The sequence below is a fragment of the Herpailurus yagouaroundi genome, unplaced genomic scaffold, assembly GCF_014898765.1.
Source record: "Herpailurus yagouaroundi ecotype Mexico unplaced genomic scaffold, PumYag 210, whole genome shotgun sequence".
NCBI lineage: Eukaryota > Metazoa > Chordata > Mammalia > Carnivora > Felidae > Herpailurus > Herpailurus yagouaroundi.
This window is the reverse complement of record NW_024412441.1, coordinates 5,761,050-5,780,576: the sequence shown is the minus strand read 5'-3', so window position 1 is coordinate 5,780,576 and position 19,527 is coordinate 5,761,050. Positions and strand designations below refer to the sequence as shown.

General features: G+C 35.4%; 1 protein-coding gene and 1 pseudogene across 1 annotated transcript in view; one reads left to right on the top strand and one right to left on the bottom strand.

The window, feature by feature from the left end:
* Positions 1-19,527, bottom strand: part of CCDC88A (coiled-coil domain containing 88A) — a 108,777-nt gene that overhangs the window by 77,633 nt on the left and 11,617 nt on the right. Inside the window, exons 2-5 of the mRNA XM_040453691.1 lie at positions 17,524-17,593; positions 15,512-15,570; positions 7,822-7,905; positions 6,127-6,267 (exon numbers count right to left, since the gene is read on the bottom strand). Of these exons, the coding sequence (XP_040309625.1) occupies positions 6,127-6,267; positions 7,822-7,905; positions 15,512-15,570; positions 17,524-17,572 (333 nt within the window). The 5' untranslated portion in view covers positions 17,573-17,593. The remainder of the gene's footprint in view (positions 1-6,126; positions 6,268-7,821; positions 7,906-15,511; positions 15,571-17,523; positions 17,594-19,527) is intronic.
* Positions 503-2,944, top strand: LOC121016492 (sushi repeat-containing protein SRPX-like; annotated as a pseudogene).

The window sequence follows — 19,527 nt, the reverse complement described above, 5'->3', positions numbered from 1 at the left end:
TAGCCCACTCTCTGGGGAAAAAGAAATGGGAATGAATATTTATTGAACTCCTAGATAGAGGATTTTCCAACAAGATTTCATCCAATACTATAACCTGCAATAGAGGCATTATGTCTATTTTAAGACATAAGGAGGGGCGCCTGGGTGGCGCAGTCGGTTAAGCGTCCGACTTCAGCCAGGTCACGATCTCGCGGTCCGTGAGTTCGAGCCCCGCATCAGGCTCTGGGCTGATGGCTCAGAGCCTGGAGCCTGTTTCCGATTCTGTGTCTCCCTCTCTCTCTGCCCCTCCCCCACTCACACTCTGTCTCTCTGTCTCTCAAAAATAAATAAACATTAAAAAAATTAAAAAAAAAAAGACATAAGGAAACCGTTCTTAGGTATTTACTCACAGGATACAAAAATGTTAATTCAAAGGGATATATGCACCCCAGTGTTTATAGCAGCATTATCTACAATACCCAGACTATGGAAACAGCCCAAATGTCTGACTGAGGAATGGCTAATGTTGTGGTATGTGTATACACACATACACACACACACACACACACACTGAATATTCAGCCATCCAAAAGAGTGGAATCTTGCCATTGGCAACGATGTAGATGGAGTTAGAGAGTATTACACTAAGCGAAGTTAAGTCAGAGAAAGACAAATACCATATGATTTTACTCATATGTGGAGTTTACGAAACAAGACAAATGAGCAAAGAGGAAAAAGAAGAGAAAGAGGCAAACCAAAAAACATTCTTAACTGTAGAGAATCAACTGACGGTTACCAGACAGGTGTGTGTAGGGGGGGGGGGGGGGAGCGAAGATGGGTGAAATAGGTGATGGGGATTAAGGAGTGCACTTCTTGTGATGGGCACAAGGTGTTGTGTGGAAGTGTTGAATTACTATACTGTACACCTGAAACTCCTATGACACTATATCAACTAATTTTTTAAATACTTAAAAAATTTAAAAACTCAATTATTTTTTAAAAAGTTTTTAATGTTTATTTTTGAGAGAGAGAGAGAGAGAGAGAGAGAGAGCAAGCCCATGAGCAGGGGAAGGGCAGAGAGAGAGGGGGATACAGAATCCAAAGTGGGCTCCAGGCTCTGAGGTGTCAGCACAGAACCTGACGCGGGGCTCAAACTCACAAACCCTGAGATCATGACCTTAGCCAAAGTTGGATGCCTAACTGACTGAGACACCCAGGTGCCCCCAAAAATCAATTATTTTATTAAAATAACTTCCCTATTAGATTGTAACGATCTTTGATCCTTTTTTGAAAGTTTGTCAATTTGTTGCTCCCAAGCACTCTTAGCACAGGATCTTGCAAACAGCAGATATTTATTAATATACATCCAAGTACGAACATAAAAAGATGTATCAAAGCAAAGAAAAAATTCAGAAGATTTAATAATGCTTACAGAACTCCCAATTGAGGAAAAGAATCAGAGATGTGCTAGCACATTCATGGACTTTGGCAAAGGTTTTATACAACAGGAAAACAGCAGGCATTGGAGTTAGACTCAGCAAATTACTTAATTTCTCTGAGCTCAAGTATCTTCAATCTATTAAAATGAGGTTATTATACTGACTTACAAAGACAGCATATTTAAATGTAACACAAAGCTTGGCATAAAATAAAGTGACAATAAAGAGATCTTAAATTCATTAAAATCTCCTATTTGGTTTTTAGTAAAAGAGGATTTAAGAAATACATGTTACAAGGAATTAAGAATAAGAAAGTTAAGGGGCGCCTAGGTGGCTCAGTCAGTTAAGCATCGCACTTTGGCTCAGATCATGATCTCAGGGTTTACGAGTTTGAGCCCTGCGGTGGGCTCTGTGCTGACAGCTCAGAGCCTGGAGCCTGTTTCAGATTCTGTTTCTCCCTCTCTCTCTGCCCCTCCCCCACTCACAGTCTGTCTCTCTCTCTCCAAAACAAACATTAAGAAAAATTTTAACCAGAATAAAAAGTGAAAAGTAATTAAAAACAGAGTGATACATTCTATACACTATACATTCTAGTAAAACAATTACAACAAAAGATGAATCAAAACAGAAAAAAAAAAAAAAAAAGGCTCTGTTTTGACAAGGAAGGGCATCCTGTGAGCAGCCTGAAGCTTCTTAATACTGACTGAAAGGTAATGTCCTACTTTTGCCAGGCCACCAAATGGAGGGTATTTAAGTGCATAAATGGTGCCTGCTTTAACTCCTGGGATACTACCGCTTACCAGGATATACATGTATGGGCAAAAAGGCCTGGAGCAGGCAAGTAGCCTCCTTTGTGGCTATGGAACCTTCTAGAATTAAGTGGCCAAGTGTGAAGGAATGTATTGCTTAACTTAAGCTGACAGTCTGGGTCCCACAGAGACCCTCCCAAGGGAAGATACAAAGCAGAAACAATTCTAATTGATGTTATTCTAAAAGGTGTCTCCCCCCACCCCAACTCAAATTTTCTAGTAGGTCACAAGAGCCAGTAGTCTATGACAGAGCTAAGGACATTAGCATATTTCAAGTTAAAGTCAGACAAAAAGGTAAACTCAACACAATAGAAAACACTTACATGATATGTTCCAGCAGCAGCAGTAAGAGCCACCTGTGAGTTCTCCTGCATCAGTGGCTATGAGCTACATCGTAGCCCTGCATGATTCTACCAATCCAACCTGGCCTGAACTGGCACAGAGCCCACCTGTGTAGCTATGAATGTCAATGTTGGTGTCAGAATAGCAGTTTTATGACTTCTATACCAGTTTTATGAGAAAACGATCACTGTGTCCACATCCATAGTTCTCTTCTACTGGCTGCAAATGGGAATGCTTCAGCAAGCACAGTGTGGCCTGGATCTTTGACACATCACCGCAGTGGACCTGGTAGGCACGTTCCTGGCCCTCATCAGCAGGATAGGAGCAAAGATTATGTCTGCAGCATTAGCTCTGCAGTTTAGGCTATTGCTGCAAATCCTACTCTATTCTTTAAAAAAAATTTTTTTTAACATTTATTTTTGAGACAGAGAGAGACAGAGCATGAACAGGGGAGGAGCAGAGAGAGAGGGAGACACAGAATCTGAAACAGGCTCCAGGCTCTGAGCTGTCAGCACAGAGCCCGACGCGGGGCTCAAACTCACAGACTGCGAGATCATGACCTGAGCCGAAGTTGGACGCTTAACTGACCAAGCCACCCAGGCGCCCCCCTACTCTATTCTTTTAGCACGGTGCTTGTGGATAAGCATAGTGTGGACAAGGAGCACTAGTGACGCCTATGGCCCTCTTCAACCCGGGTGACACCTTCCCCTTACAAGGAGATGGGTCTGCAAGCTGAAAAGAGGCAGACCTATGTGTAACACCTGTTGTGATGGTTCTTCTCTTGGAAGTTCCATTCTTCTTTCTACATAGTGCTATGCACATGGAAGGGCCTTGAAAATATCCTTATGGGGGCGCCTGGGTGGCGCAGTCGGTTAAGCGTCCGACTTCAGCCAGGTCACGATCTCGCGGTCCGTGAGTTCGAGCCCCGCGTCAGGCTCTGGGCTGATGGCTCGGAGCCTAGAGCCTGTTTCCGATTCTGTGTCTCCCTCTCTCTCTGCCCCTCCCCTGTTCATGCTCTGTCTCTCTCTGTCCCAAAAATAAATAAAAACGTTGAAAAAAAAATTAAAAAAAAAAAAAAAAAAGAAAATATCCTTATGTACAGATTTTTATTTGTAATTTTGAAAGTCTAATTTTATTATAGCTTTCTGTGCACTTAAAAATGAGCATGATGCATTTTGTACTCTGAAGTGTTCCAAAAAATGTTATGAATATGATACTTACTCCTTCTTTCTTTCCTCTAGCATGCCTGGTAAGTTTTGTAGAAAAGTTACAAACCACAACCATACATATGCTTTCAATGTGTTTATTCAGTGTGACACCAAACTTTCCTCTGTTTTTTTTACATAAAATTTTTATATAAAATAAAATATTTTTATGGGGTGCCTGGGTGGCTCAGTTGGTTAAGTGTCTGACTTCAGCTCAGGTCATGACCTCACAGTTCACAAGTTTGAGTCCTGCATCAGGCTCTGTGCTGACAGCTGAGAGCCTGGAGCCTGCTTTGGATTCTATGTCTCCCTCTCTCTCTGCCCCTTCCCTGCTTGCACTCTGTGTGTCTCTCAAAAATAAAAAACAAAATATTAAAAAAATTTTAAAATAAGTAAATAAATAAATACTTTAGAGGGAAAAATATATTAAAATATTTTGGAGGAGAAAACAGAAGAGCTAAAGGGAAAATCTAAATAAGAACTTGTTTCAATCTAGTTGAATAATACAAAGTTATTACATTTATGTATTATTGTATTACACTTAATATTTTTCACAATTATTATTTTTTAAAAATGTTTATTTATTATGAGAGAGCAAGAAAGTGCAAATGTGAGTTGGGGAAGGGCAGAGACAGAGGGAGAGAGAGAATTCTAAGTAGGCTCCATGCTGTCAGTGCAGAGTCCAACACAGGGCTTAAACTCACAAACCATGAGATTAATGACCTAAGCCAAAATCAAGAGTTGGACGCTTAACTGACTGAACCACCCAGATGCCCCACAATTATTTTTAATGATCTTTTCTAATTAGTCCACTGGTGGCCCAAACTGAAAAACTTTGCCCTAGAGAACGGGGTTTAAACCAGCTAGCAACTTGTTTCCCAAATAGCTTGAGACAAGAGAACACAACCAATTTTCGCTTGTTAAAAAAACAAATTCAATGAAAATGCATAGTCAGGCATGATAGGATAATACATCAAACAATCACTATAGTGTTTCATATTCCTTAGTTTTGACATAGATCATATAATGACAAATATTTTGTTCACATTCTCCAAAATAATATCCTTCTTCACCCAATATTAATAACTTCACAGAGTGAGATCAAACAATTCATACATGCCCTCAGAAGTCGGAGGACACCTTATCAAAATACAAATAGAAGAAATAAAAATGGAAGAATGTTTCAGAAAAAGAATAAAGCAGTAGAAAGATGTTAATATAAAAAGAAGATAAAGCACATGGGTCAAAACTCAGACTGAAAATAAAATAATCTTAGTATTTCAGGATAAGCTTGGTGTATACTAGGGACATTTTTCAATTCTCTCTTCTTTTGACCTGTCTTAGATTTTAAAAAAAAAATGTAGTTGTCACTCCAAAATATTTCTTTATTTCCTCTATTTTCTTCTCTTGTAATGCCTGAAAAAAACCTGAAAATTCCCAACTATACTAACATGAAAGTTTTGTTCAGAAAAAAAAAAAAAAAAAAAAAAAAAAAAAAAATTTAAATTTATTTTTTTTTAAAAAAAAAAAAAAAAAAAAAAAAAAAAACCTTTAGGAATTTCTTTTTTCATTAGTCTTTCAACAAGTCTTTCATTAGTCCAAAGAGTAATCAAATTCTCTATAAATAAGTTCAAAACTGTCTCTCCCATGTAAATGGAACAACTGATCAAAGCTATACATTCTTCTGAATGGCAGAGTACTTTGGTCTGCTATTAACAAAATATTACTCACCATCACATGCACTGAAGTCTAGACTCCTATAAAATTAGCTGTTTTCAGAGAGTGCAGGCAAAAATCCTGGTGCAATTTTACTCTTTTAAAAAAGCCAAGTACTCTTACAGGAGCCTATAATAATTCTTTTTTAAAATCACACCTCATTTACTGACTACAAAATTTGAGACCTTTTGTGAGACATTTTATTTAGAACACCTGTTATTCTCCATTTATTAACACTTATTTTTCCAACCTCAAAATGTGGCAATAAAAGTAAGAAATTAACCTTAAGCAAATTCTCATGCTTAGAGGCAATGATTTTTCCATTTGCATCAACAGTATTTTCAGTTTCACACTATTGTACTGTTGCCAGAGCTATGGAGAGGACTTAAAAAAACACAAAGGAACAAAATCAGAATAATAATTTAAAAGAATGGAAAAAAGAATATCTAATTGCAATCTCTTTACTGGTGATTTGGGGCTCTTAAATATCCTTTTTTGTTCCTGTGTTGCAAAAAATAAAGACATAAAGTACTTTATTACCTGTCCCTAAGAAACAGAGTATCAATTTGAAAACCCTCTGAAATTGCCTTTTCTGGAAAGCAAACCTTCACAATATTCTGAAAGGAATTTACAAACCTCTGAATGTTCATCTCTTTCATCTATAAGTCTTTTTAGATGTAATGCCATATTTTTCAAGAGTGGCTCTATTTCCTCCTGAGACATATCAGTCACTTCCATCCATTGCAGATCAAACACATTTTCCTGATTATGGGTTACCTTTAGGAAAGAAATCAAAATCAGCAATTTTTCTAAATGGCTAATACTTAAAAATTGGTTTCACTTTACTGCAATATTAGCTTAAATATCATACAGTCCATATCATAAAAATGAGAAGCAAATATGATGCCTAAAGAAGACCTGGTAAAAAGGCTAATACTAAGAATTACTTTTACTAAATATAATCTTTAAATAAAAAAATTATATTTGTTTTCCTGTCAGCTAAAAAGCAAAACATTTAATTCAGGTATTACTAGGGGAAGGTAATATTGACATGTTTGATAACTGCTTTAACAAAATCAATGAATTTTTCTTTAGGTAAGACTAAATTGTGCTGGATTCAAAAGCAAAAGTTTTTTAATCTTGTAGGATATATGTTATTGTACTTTTATACTTGAAAAGCTTTTCTTTACAGATTCTGTAGATGACACTGTCCCAGAACCTTAGGAGAAAAGGGCTACCAACATAAAGATTTTTAAAAAATGGAAAAGTTATATAAATGAAATACTTATTTCTTGCTTTCCATTTCTCACTGTGATTCTGATATTCTGCTTTAACTTTCACAAGAAACCGCAAAAATAATAATAATAATAAAAAACACTTTCAAGAATGATGGCAAATTTAGTAACTTGCAATACTTAGCATTTATTCAAAATAATATACAAACTACAAAGCTAGCATAAACAAACAAATAAATATAAGGGGAAACTTCCAAAAACAAAAACAAAAACAAAAACCCTGGTATCTTGTGGAGTACTAATATGCTTACTGTTGACAACATTATTACTGACAAGAAGGCTGGGCTCTATGAACGCTAACAAAGAGAAAGATGATATACAGAACACAGGTTATTCAAATAGAGAATTATTTTAAACACTACTAATTTTTACTATTTAAAAATTCTCTCTCTTATCTTAGTTCTCTAATCAACATGTAAAATTTAACATGATCTAGTTCTAAAAAGTCCTCTTAAGTACACAAGATTAAAAGCTCAAGACTAGATAGATGCAGAAATTAAAATCCATCTGTTAACTGTATCAATTACTTAATATTGCACAATATGTCCTAGATTTGAGTTCTTATATAGATGTTAAAATGACTAATGTGTTATAATTCAAGTAACATCTTCAATAAAAATTATACTGTGTCCATTCAAAAGAAAACCACTGGAATGACTTAGTACTCGGGTTATCATCTTACTTCACATTAGTTTTGAATTACAGGCAGTGATCCATTTTCTGCTGCTTCTATTTACTATGTACTGTTCATTCTGTGCTGTCTAACAAAGACATACACTTCATTCCTCAGACACTTTCTACCTAATGTCCCTATGGATAAAGGCAACAATACATTGTAGTTAGTTAGCACTGTGCCATGAGGATTCATTTAAGAAACTATCTCTAAAGAGAAGACACTTTGTCTAATAGCAGAGTTCATCTAAATCTGACTTTGATTTGTTCTTGCTCATCATAGGACTTCAAGTCTTTGGGGACATATAAACACACCACAAGCTTTATAAAAATTAGTATATAAAAACCGTATATAGGTTATTACCTCTTGAATATGTGCGGCAACTGCTGCTTTTGTATCAAAATCTAAACCTTGAATTCTTTCAATAAATTCTTCTTTTTTCTGACACTAAAAGAAATGAATAAAACAATCATTCACATTTTATGGGATATAGTCCTTAATATGTTGTAAATAACTAAAAACTCAATGGGCCAGAAAGTTTGGTTATGTTTTGAACACTACAATGAGGGTTTTGTTGGTTTTGTATTTAAATGGTCTAATATACTCACTTAACAAAAAGATAACAATTTAGAAATATTTATTTAAAAAGCATGGCACTGAAAACCCATACTATTTTTATGCTGTACAGTTCTAAAGCGGGAAACCATTACACAACCCATGTGAGGTCAGTACAATATTATTATGCTAACTTTACAAACAGAAAAGTAAAGAATCAAGAACTTGTTTCAGGGAGGATAAGTTACTTGCCAAAAAACACAGTGAGTCAGTGGCAGAATTCGGAATACAGCCAAAAAGCTCAGTCAGTCTTTGGCTATCATCAAACAAAACAGCCTTTCTTCTTGGAAAAAAAAAAACTGTAAGCAATTTTTACTTCAAGCTTACAATCCATTCTCACATCTTCATCCTATCAATCTTAATAAAAGAAACCTACTTTTGTGGCCCAGTTCAACATTTATAAGGTAGTACAATAAATATTTGATTTGTTTCTACAATAACATAAAGTTACCAAGGACAAAATTTAAGAATATATATATATATATATATATATATATATATACACACACGTGTATCAAGTAGAATAAATGCAGCAATTATTTATTGTGTAACTTTAAAAAAATCTTTATATAAACTAAAAATATTATGATGTAAATCTAATCTTTTTCTTTCTCAGTACTAAGTAACAGTTTAACATGCATCTTAGTATTTCTGCCTCCTGGGTCTACATCTCTTAAACTACAATCCAACTGCTAGTATAAATGTATTCTTGCAGCTACCAAATGAGAAGTGCATACAAAATAGAAAGCACTGCCTTGTCTAGCTTAAGCTGCATCTCCTGGGCCAATTACCAAACTACTAGTGAAGAGAACAGACTCACAAAAAGAAAATTGGTTCTTAGATCATTAAGAAACTTAGCAAGGTTATGATTTACACTCTACGTATTTATTACATCAAATTGTAACATTCTATTTCCATTGCCTACAATTTAACTTAACACATTCCCATCAGTGCAAAAAGTTCTGTGTCCTATAAAAACAAAATTATTAGAATGACATAATAATATTAAAATTATGGGGAGACGGTTGGCGCAGGAGGTTAAGCATCTGACTCTTGATTTCAGCTCAGGCCATGATCTTACAGTTTGTGAGATCAAAGGCTCTGTGCTGACAGCATGGAGATGTTTGGGATTCTCTCTCTCCCTCGCTCTTTGCCCCCCCACCTTACACAATTTCTAGCTGTGACTAGGAAATCAGAGTTTTGGGGGAATGGGATTAAAACTAGTCAATTTAAAAATAAGATTTTTTTATCTAGTAAATAGTATGTGATAGGTCTAGTGACAATTAAGAATAACTTTCTGACAGTACATCTGTGGTATATATTAACTACCTTTTTAGTTACGATATGCCCAATTTTTAAATTTAATGCTTCCAAAGATGTTGACCTATACATAGTTTTTGAGCGAATGATCATATAAAATTGGCAGGGTTATGATAACTACCACTCACTGAAAGGTCCCCCGATTTCAACTGCCATATCTTTGTCTGCCTTCAACACATATACCTCCCTTTTCTAAGCCCTATGGCCATTATTTCTTTATTTATACTATCTTTTTTTTTTTTAACGTTTATTTATTTTTGAGACAGGGAGAGACAGAGCATGAACGGGGGAGGGTCAGAGAGAGAGGGAGACACAGAATCCAAAACAGGCTCCAGGCTCTGAGCTGTCAGCACAGAGCCCGACGCGGGGCTCGAACTCACGGACAGTGAGATCGTGACCTGAGCCGAAGTCGGACGCTTAACCGACTGAGCCACCCAGGCGCCCCTTATTTATACTATCTTTAAGAGCTCATCGTTTAACACAGTCTCAACACAAATCAATGAGATTTCTTCTTTTACACTTAAAATACCCACAGTTTCTACTAAATCTCATCTTTATTCAAACTCTATAAGTTTCAAGAATTCCAAATATGCTTCATAAATAGGTTAGGCTTTTTTTTTTTTTTCAACGTTTATTTATTTTTTGGGACAGAGAGAGACAGAGCATGAATGGGGGAAGGGCAGAGAGAGAGGGAGACACAGAATCGGAAACAGGCTCCAGGCTCTGAGCCATCAGCCCAGAGCCTGACGCGGGGCTCGAACTCACGGACCGCGAGATCGTGACCTGGCTGAAGTCGGACGCTTAACCGACTGTGCCACCCAGGAGCCCCAGGTTAGGCTTTTTTAAAGAATGCAGAATGAAGGTTGTAGGATCTTGAGGGACAGACTATCAAGATGGAAAAGAGAATGAGAGAAGATACAACTCTGAAGTTCAATTATCAGACCAAAGTTTTATTTAAGTGTTGTCCAATACAGTAATACAGCTGTCCAATATACCTGTCCAATACAGGTATACAGCTACTGAATACCAAAATGTAGCTAATGCAACTAAGAAATTGAAATTTTCATTTTAGGGGAGCCTGGGTGGTTGGTTAAGTTGGTTAAGTGTCCGATTTAGGCTCAGGTCATAATCTCACGGTTTGTGAGTTCGAGCCCCGTATTGGGCTCTGTGCTGACAGCTCAGAGCCTGGAGACTGCTTAGGATTCTGTTTCTCACACACTCTTCCCCTCCCCCACTCATGCTGTTTCTCTCTGTCAAAAATAAACATTACAAATTTTTTTTAAAAAGAAAATTTCATTTTAATAGTAATTGATTTTAATTTAAATACCCACATGTGGCTCACAGTGGCTACTGTATTGACAGCCTAGTTCCAGAGCATAAATAAAGAAGTATGGTGTTGGGGCTCCTATTGGTTAAGTGTACGACTTTGGCTCAGGTCATGATCTTGGGGTTTGTGAGTTTGAGCCCTGCATCAGGCTCTGTGCTGACAGCTCAGAGCCTGGAGCCTGCTTCAGTTTTTATGTCTCCTTATCTCTGCCCCTCATGCTCGCTCTCTCTCTCTCGCTCTCTCTCTCTCTCTCTCTCTCTCTCTCCTTCTCTATCTCGAATGAATATACATTAAAAAAAAGTATGGTGAGGGGCGCCTGGGTGGCGCAGTCGGTTAAGCGTCCGACTTCAGCCAGGTCACGATCTCGCGGTCCGTGAGTTCGAGCCCCGTGTCAGGCTCTGGGCTGATGGCTCAGAGCCTGGAGCCTGTTTCCGATTCTGTGTCTCCTTCTCTCTCTGCCCCTCCCCCGTTCATGCTCTGTCTCTCTCTGTCCCAAAAATAAATAAACGTTGAAAAAAAAAATTAAAAAAAAAAATAGAAAAAAAGTATGGTGTTAAAAATAGGCCTATAAATAATTTTACTTCCAGCTATGAAGACTCTTGTGAAGAAGACTAAATAATCATTACAAATTGTTTTTTTCCACTTAAAATGAAGCTCTCTTTTATCTTTATATAAAGTTTTGAATGTGTTATGGGCACTAAAGTTATTTCTAACTCTATAATAGCAACTGATACTTAAGTCAGCAGATTACCATGATATTCTAAGAATATCTGGGAAGCTGGGATATAGGAAAAGAGCAGAAAAGTTATGTGGGTAGGAAGTTGGAGGCCTGGTGGGGAGAACTGCATTAACCCTAAAGTTCTGCATCTTTCACCAGAGTATCATCTCTTAATGTTCCTCAAATTCCTTATATTTTTACTTAGTACTCTCAGTGCTTTCTCTTATTAAAGAAAACAGGTTTATGTTTAAAAATCATACAAAAATAAGGAAAAAGTACCCAAAACAAGCTACTGAACAATAAAACAGTAAAATGAGGAACACATGACAATGTTTTCAGTAAGAATAAGAACACTAATGACTGAATAGAGAATAGAGATCATAGTTCCATCAAAAGTAAAACCAAAATAAGCCATGTAAAATAAATAAAAATAGAAAAATTAAAATTCCCTCTTTAAAGAATGGTTCTCCCACAACCCCAAATAGAAAATAATCAATGATGGCGAGGATATGGAGAAATTGGAACTCTATATACTGTTGGTGGGAAGGTAAAATGGTACAGACACTATGGAAAACAATATGGCAGGTCCTAAAAAAGTTAAAAACAGACCAACCATATATAATCTAGCAGTTCCACTTCTGGATAGACACCAAAAAAACGGAAAGCAGTGACTCAAACAGCTATTTGTATACCCATATTTACAATAGTATAATTCACAATAGCCAAAAAGTGGAAGCAGCCCAAGTGTCCATCAAAGGATGGATGAACAAAATGTAGTATATACATACAATGGAATATTACGTAGTCATAAAAGGAAAGACACTCTGACACATGCTACAACATGGATGAACCTTAAAGACATTACGCTAAGTGAAATAAATCAGTTATAGAAGGACAAATACTGTATGATTCCACTTATGTGATGTCCTAGATTAGTCAAATTCATAAAGACAAGGTGGAATGGTGGTTGCCGGGGGTTGGAGGTAAAAGAGATATAGGGAATTACTGTTTAACAGGTATAGAGTTGCAGTTTTGGAAGATGAGAAAAGTTCTGAGATGGGTAGTGGTGATGGCTGCACAACAATGTGAATGTACTTAATGCTAATGAACTGTATTTAAAAATTTCGTAAAATAGTGAATTTTATGTTAGGTATAAATTTTCCCATGACAAAAAAAAAAAACAGTTTCAGCAAAAAAATTCCCTCTTTATATTAAGCTACATTTGCTATTCTCATGTATTCTCAGAAAAATAAATGCCTCAACTAGAAGCTATGTATTATTTCCCCAAATGTAATGGAATAATTAATGTTCTAAAATGTTAATTTTTAAGATGGTTTACAGATAAGTGGTAGAAAAACATCCATCAGAGTGTAGCCCTCAAGCTGAGCAAGTTCAAAAACAGTTTTTTGAATCAAATATGAGTCTTGTAATTGCTTATGAGGGCACACATAAAGATCAAAATTTTAATTCCAATCACACTTGACACTCAGTTACTTTCAATACTATGCAAACTGGTGAAAGTCCAAAATAAATATTTTTGGAGACTGAAGAGCCAGCACTAATATAAACCTAAGTTCTGCTGAATTTTACATGGTCTTTGAAGAAAGAAATTGGGAATCTTCTCTCAACTATCTCATGGCTCAGATGCAGAGCTATGTGTCCATAAAAATTTTAGCTAATACTCAGAACTGGTTTAGAAGATTTGTTACCCACTGAACAAGATCCTGTGGAACTGGACTGGTTTAATTAGTCAATAATGAAAATATATAAGCCCTGGCCTTGAAAAGTCTTCTTTGTATTCAAAGTTATTCCTGTGGTTTATATTTATGTATAACTGAAGATAAAAAAGTCTTAATGTTTTCCAATTTTCTTATGCTTCTTTCCATTTCTATTTCTTTTTATGAATATAGCATCTTTTAAAACTTGTGGCTCACTCAATTCTTGAACTTTAGTATCATATCAACAAACTTTAACTTGCTATTTCTACCTATGAATCACAAGTATAACAAAAAACTAATCCTGATGTGGAAAAACATATTTGTGCAAGTTATAACATTAAATGTCAGACTTTTAACCTGTTGAATTACACAGGAATAGATTTTCTGTAATTCAGATTATATTTTAGACAGTGTTTAAACAATACTTGTTGGCTATTTAGCTTTGTCAACAGTTTCTTCTCCTGAAGTACATTTTGGCTCTTCAGTATCCACAAAGATTTCACACTGTTCATACAGGCAGTTAAAGGGGCTGACAGGGAGATTCTGATTGTTACCCATTTGATGTCATTAGCATCAGCAGCTCCCAAATACCTACAGGATGAAATCTAAATTCTATCTTAAATATAGGATACGAGAGAATTATAGAAAATAGGGTAGGGGTTAGCAGCTTAGATTTTATAATATTTTTTTATTGCTTTTACAAATGGTAATAATGGTTTCTTTAATATTTTATTTAGGCTTTCCCTAAACTGTTCATAAAAAGTCCTTAGTTCTGCTCTGTTTCTCCTGTCAATTTTAGTAACCAGCAATAACCAAATAGTAACCAGGAGTTACAACCAAATTTATGCTGTCACTATGTTATTTAAATTTACATAACGCTCATCAGTAGTGGGTATTTTTTTTATTTTTTATTTTTTTAATTTTTAATGTTTATTTATTTTTGAGAAAGGAATGCACAGAGTGTAAGCAGGGGAGGGGCAGAGAGAAAGGGAGACACAGAATCCGAAGCAAGGTCCAGGCCCTGAGCTCTCAGCACAAAGCCCGATGCAGGGCTTGAACTCACAAACCATGAGATCATGACCTAAGCTGAAGTCGGATGCTTACCCAACTGAGCCACCCAGGTGCCCCAGTAGTGGGTATTTTTAAAAGCAAATAAAGTATTTAAGGCTGTAAATAATTAAGGCTGTGTTTCTAATTTAGGATCTGACGACCAAATTAGAATAGCAATGACTATAAACACTGTATTTGCTTAATATTTAGACAATTATAAAGTAAACATCTGTATATTACACAGCATGAAACTTAAATAACATGCGATGTGTAAGTATATAGCTCCCAAGCAATCAGCTCTAAAAACCACACTCTCTCGGATATATAATTTCTGGCATATGTATGTAAAAAACTTACTCACGGTCACAATATTTATTTGTTTACAAATAAATTCATTCCACAAATAACTGAGATAGTTTAACACTGTAATCACTCATCCAAAAAATGGCTGATTAAAGGAAAAATCAGCAGAGAAATACATTTTGAAGTCAGACAAGAGTTTAATCTTTTTCAGCCTGAAAAAGTAAGTCCATTGTTGAAATTTGTTAGTAGTTGCTAATTTCCCTAGTTGTTCAAAAATTAAAACTCTGAACAGGTCACATTTAAAACCTGGCAAAGGGCAGAAATACGAATCTAGAGCAACCATCTTGGTTTGTCAGGTACAGTCCCAGTTTACACATGCAGTTCCACCGTAATTGTTAACAGTTCTCTTTTCCTACTCTCACAAATGTCTTCATTAGGGGAACTTACATATCACCTGACCTAAATACCAACCTCTTCGTGTGAAAAAAGAAATTACAAGAAAACCTATATAAAGAATCATACCTGAAAGAAAGTAGGCTTTCGATAAGCCACAGCCTGCTCTTATTATTATAATCAGTTATCAAAAGGGCAATAACCCAGACTCCTAAATAACGTTTTTCATAATTTCTGCCTCTTTCTGTTGCTAATCCTTTCTCTTCTGTAGCACACATACATAAACACATAAATCATAAGGATATTTGGGAGAAGTTTTTAAGAGTACCTCTAAGAAAATTTGAAATACCTGGGGTCACTAGAAGCCTCAGAATTAAAACAATATACACAGTTTTTAAACGATACAGCTAGCTGATAATATAACTAAAGTTTGAAATGAAGTAACAGAGTGTTTTCCTTCAAAATGTCCTTAGGTTATAGTTATTTAAAAGTTCCTAATGTAGACTTTGAAAAGCAATAGCCCATCTTTAAGTCTTTCAAAAACTACAGCCTGAAAAAATATATAAAGAAGTTATTAAAATGAAAATATGAAGAAATATTTTAACTTACCTGAACTGCACAACCCAGTAAAAGTAAAAGCAACTTTTTAACTTCTTCTGTGCCTTGTTCTGAAATAAAAATGATTGCTAAGTACTACATTTCACTTTAGTTCCACTCTCTTTCTTACATTGGTAGAATTCATTGTTAAGTTACTATTCACAGCAACTTGACCCAAGGATTAAGTCTGCAAGTATAGTGAAGAATTCAAAAAAGCAGCTCTGTGTGCACAGTGTGGTAACAGCAGAAGAAATGACCAAGGATGTCCATTTTGAAGGGTTACAGTATAGACAAAATGCGCTTCAATTCTCTATCCAATAAAGTGTGCTAATTATAAATCTACTAGTTTTCCATAAATTATTATACCACACCAGTATACCAAATGCAGAACAGCTGATATAAGGGCATGCCATAAATTCAGTCAAAATGGTTCCTCATAGGTCTGGCTTCTTTTTAGGTCTATTAATGTTCTCTTTCTAAAACACATATATGATCCATCTACCTATAAAATTTAAATGGCTTTACACTGTGTAGACTCATGAGAATCCAAACCTTAAATGTTATAGCCAGGCTGGTAAAAATGAACATTTATAATAAACTGGATAAAATTAATGGTCTGTAACAGAACTGGATAGTACATTTGCTGTGAAACAGCACTCAATTCAGATTTTCTCAAAACATATACATCTGACAAAAAAAAAAGTCACTTCTTTGGGCAGAATTTCACCATCAGGCCAATCTGTCCATAATAAAGTCCAAACCTTCTTTTGAAACATTTCCTCCTACTCTCCAGGAAACAATCTATTTTCTTAGCCACACCTGATCACCGTTCCCCAAATATATACACATCTACACTCCTCTGCCTTCACTTGTTACTCTCTCTGCTTGTCTTTCTTCCCTACACCATCCCTCTAGTGAGTTACTTACTAATCACGATCCTAGGCACCACTCTAACATCTCTGTGTAGTCTTCCCTGACCAAACCAGCCACCAGTGGTCCCCAACCCTCTCTTATCTGCCAACTATAAGAATAACGGCTCCATATTTCACATGCCTTAATACTTTTACAGAGCTCTATTTTGTATTAATTATTACATGGTTTCCCAGTCATCTGTGCATCTCTCACCAAAACACAAGATTCTGCAAAGTACAGACCATTTTCTTTATATTCCTGGTCTTTATAATTTGGTAGGTAATTACTAAATGCATGTGAAACTGAAAATAATTCCATTTCACATATAATTTTTTTCATTTTTTAATTTGTATAGTCAAACATCCCAGAATATCTCTAAAGACCGTCTAAACTGATTCACCTCACCTAAGTGGTAATTTCCTCAGGAAAAGCAGCTGCTTGATTTTAGTTTTTATTTCAGCTTTATTTGTGTTTTGAATGAGAATGGAGGGTGGGGTTTGGAGAAGATATACTTGGAGTTGGATTACAGACAGCCTGAAAAAGTAAGTCCATTGTTGAAATTTGTTAGTAGTTGCTAATTTCCCTAGTTGTTCAAAAATTAAAACTCTGAACAGGTCACATTTAAAACCTGGCAAAGGGCAGAAATTTCTGACAAAAATAATTTAAATGACCTAAGAAAACTGCTTCTCATCTTTCTATTTAGAAGTAGTTTAAACTACAACATCAATCACTAAAATCTTTAGATTCAAACAGCTCTGGCAATGAGAGCAGATGTATGAATACAAACCTAGAAATTATTTCAAAATCACTTCTTTTCTAAGGTTATGTTCCTTTAATCATGTTCTATATTGTTTATAATGAGATACTAAAAATAATTACAGGAAAGTATCAATGTGGTAGAGTTAAAACAACACTTGCCTTAACGTAAAATGAATGTCTGTTCCGTCCTACACATTACAAATATTCTAAGCTTATTGCCTCTTTATAAAATGGAATATCACCTCTGATTTTACCTAGAGCCATTGTATTCATATAAATAAGCAAGATCTTGATAAGCATTATAGCATTACGCAAAGTTAAGACTATCACTTTATGCTAATTTTAATACTTACCAGAAAAAGGATTTTTGCCAATGATTAAGACATTTGGCAATGACATCATGATCAATTGCTGCAAAGTCTCCTGTAAAAAGATACCCCAATGGTTGTTATACAGGTAATGCTGATTAATTAGTCAATAAGCTGTAACTTATGATTTGTGCATTTCTCTGTGGATATGCTATACTGCAAATAAAAAGCTTTCAAAAAGGTGAAAAAACTTACCCAAGGTCTTAAAAAGACATCTAAGATCTTAAACTTTTTGTAACTTTAAGTTAATGAATTAAGTAACTAAAATTATTGTATCAGCCAGACTTAATAACATATCAAATATCTACAAAATAAGTGTCCAAGTGAACAGGTCTAATATTGACTATTTGGAAATCTGAGTTTTAGGTATTAGATGATGATTTAAAGATGATTAAATAATATTCCTCAATAAAAGATCAAGCATGATTACTCTTTTTGGTCTTTTGTTACTTCTCTTTAAGGGAATTAAAAACCTCTATTAAAATTAAGGAAATTATGGAGCGCCTGGGTGGCTCAGTCAGTTGAATGTCCGACTTCCACTCAGGTCACGATCTCACGGTTTTTGAGTTTGAGCCCCATGTCAGGCTCTGTGCTGACAGCTCAGAGGCTGGAGCCTGCTTCGGATTCTGTGTCTCCCTCTCTCTTTGCCCCTCCCCCACTCATGCTCAGTCTCTCTCAAAAACAAATAAACATTAAAAAAATTAAGGACACTAGTTACTTCATTAAAAATTGTGCCTTAGGATCATTTCATGCAAGTGAGCTCTTCCTCAGTGAATCATTATTTCTCCCCTCTATCTACAATAGATGTTTTAGTTCAATTTCTCTCAAATTGTCCATGACAAGAATATATACACATTCTGATACTACGGGATGATTCAGAAGAATTGAATGCTTTCAAATTACTCATTTTAGTTAATACATCAACTATGCATCTTCCATTTTTAGTATCCTTGTTTTGAGGAGATGAAGGAACACAATGTGTCTGTCATTACTATCACTAATAATGACATGCTACAAAGGGTCTGCAATGAATTAAGACTACAGGACGACAGGTGTCCTGTGATATTGCTCAATGCTGTCCCGTGATATTGCTCAATCTATGCAAAATTATACAAACAATTGTGAATGTCCTTATAATTTGGCTTTCACTATATATTCAGACATAACCAGTTACTGAGGAATATATTTTTAAAAGTGTTTAATTCTTTCTGAATCACTCTTTACTTAATACTATGATGAGGGAGCAAATATCATGAAAATTTAACTTGTATTGCTTTTTAAAGATGTGTAATTCTAGATCCCATAAAGCATTTTCCCATAGCCAGTGTGTAACATGTACCAGAGGTTCATTAGAATTCATCTTTTATCTATAATTCCTTATAGGTATGTATTAGAAAGACTCAAAACATTTTCTTCAGTGTTATATATACTGGCTCTTTAAAAAACTATTACCAAAACATGGATACATGTTATTTTTTTTTAATGTTTATTTATTTTTGAGAGAGAGATAGCACGAACATACACGTGAGTGGGTGAAGGGCAGAGAGAGAATCCCAAACAAGTTCCTTCCTGTCAGTGCAGAACCCAACATGGGGCTCAAACCCAGAACTATGAGATCATGACCTATGCTGAAGCTGGATGCATGACTGAGCCACCCAGGTGCCCCAAAACATGCACACATTTAAAGAAAAAGTATACACTCAGTATGTGTATCATGTCAGATAAATAATTAAGAGTAAGTGTCAAGAAGTGCTAAAATCACTTACTCCAAAGACTGAATCTGGTTATTTAATAAATAAAATTTCCAGTTCAAAGCAAGTTACCTCAGGACAGAATATGCTATTAGCTAAGTATGTAACAGCTAAATGGACCTAAAGAATCATTCTTTGTTTCCTTGCCTTGAAGCAAAATTATCAAGACTACATGGACATACTGTTGTATTTTCATTTTCATTTGTCTCCATATACTTTTTAATTTCTTCTCTAATTG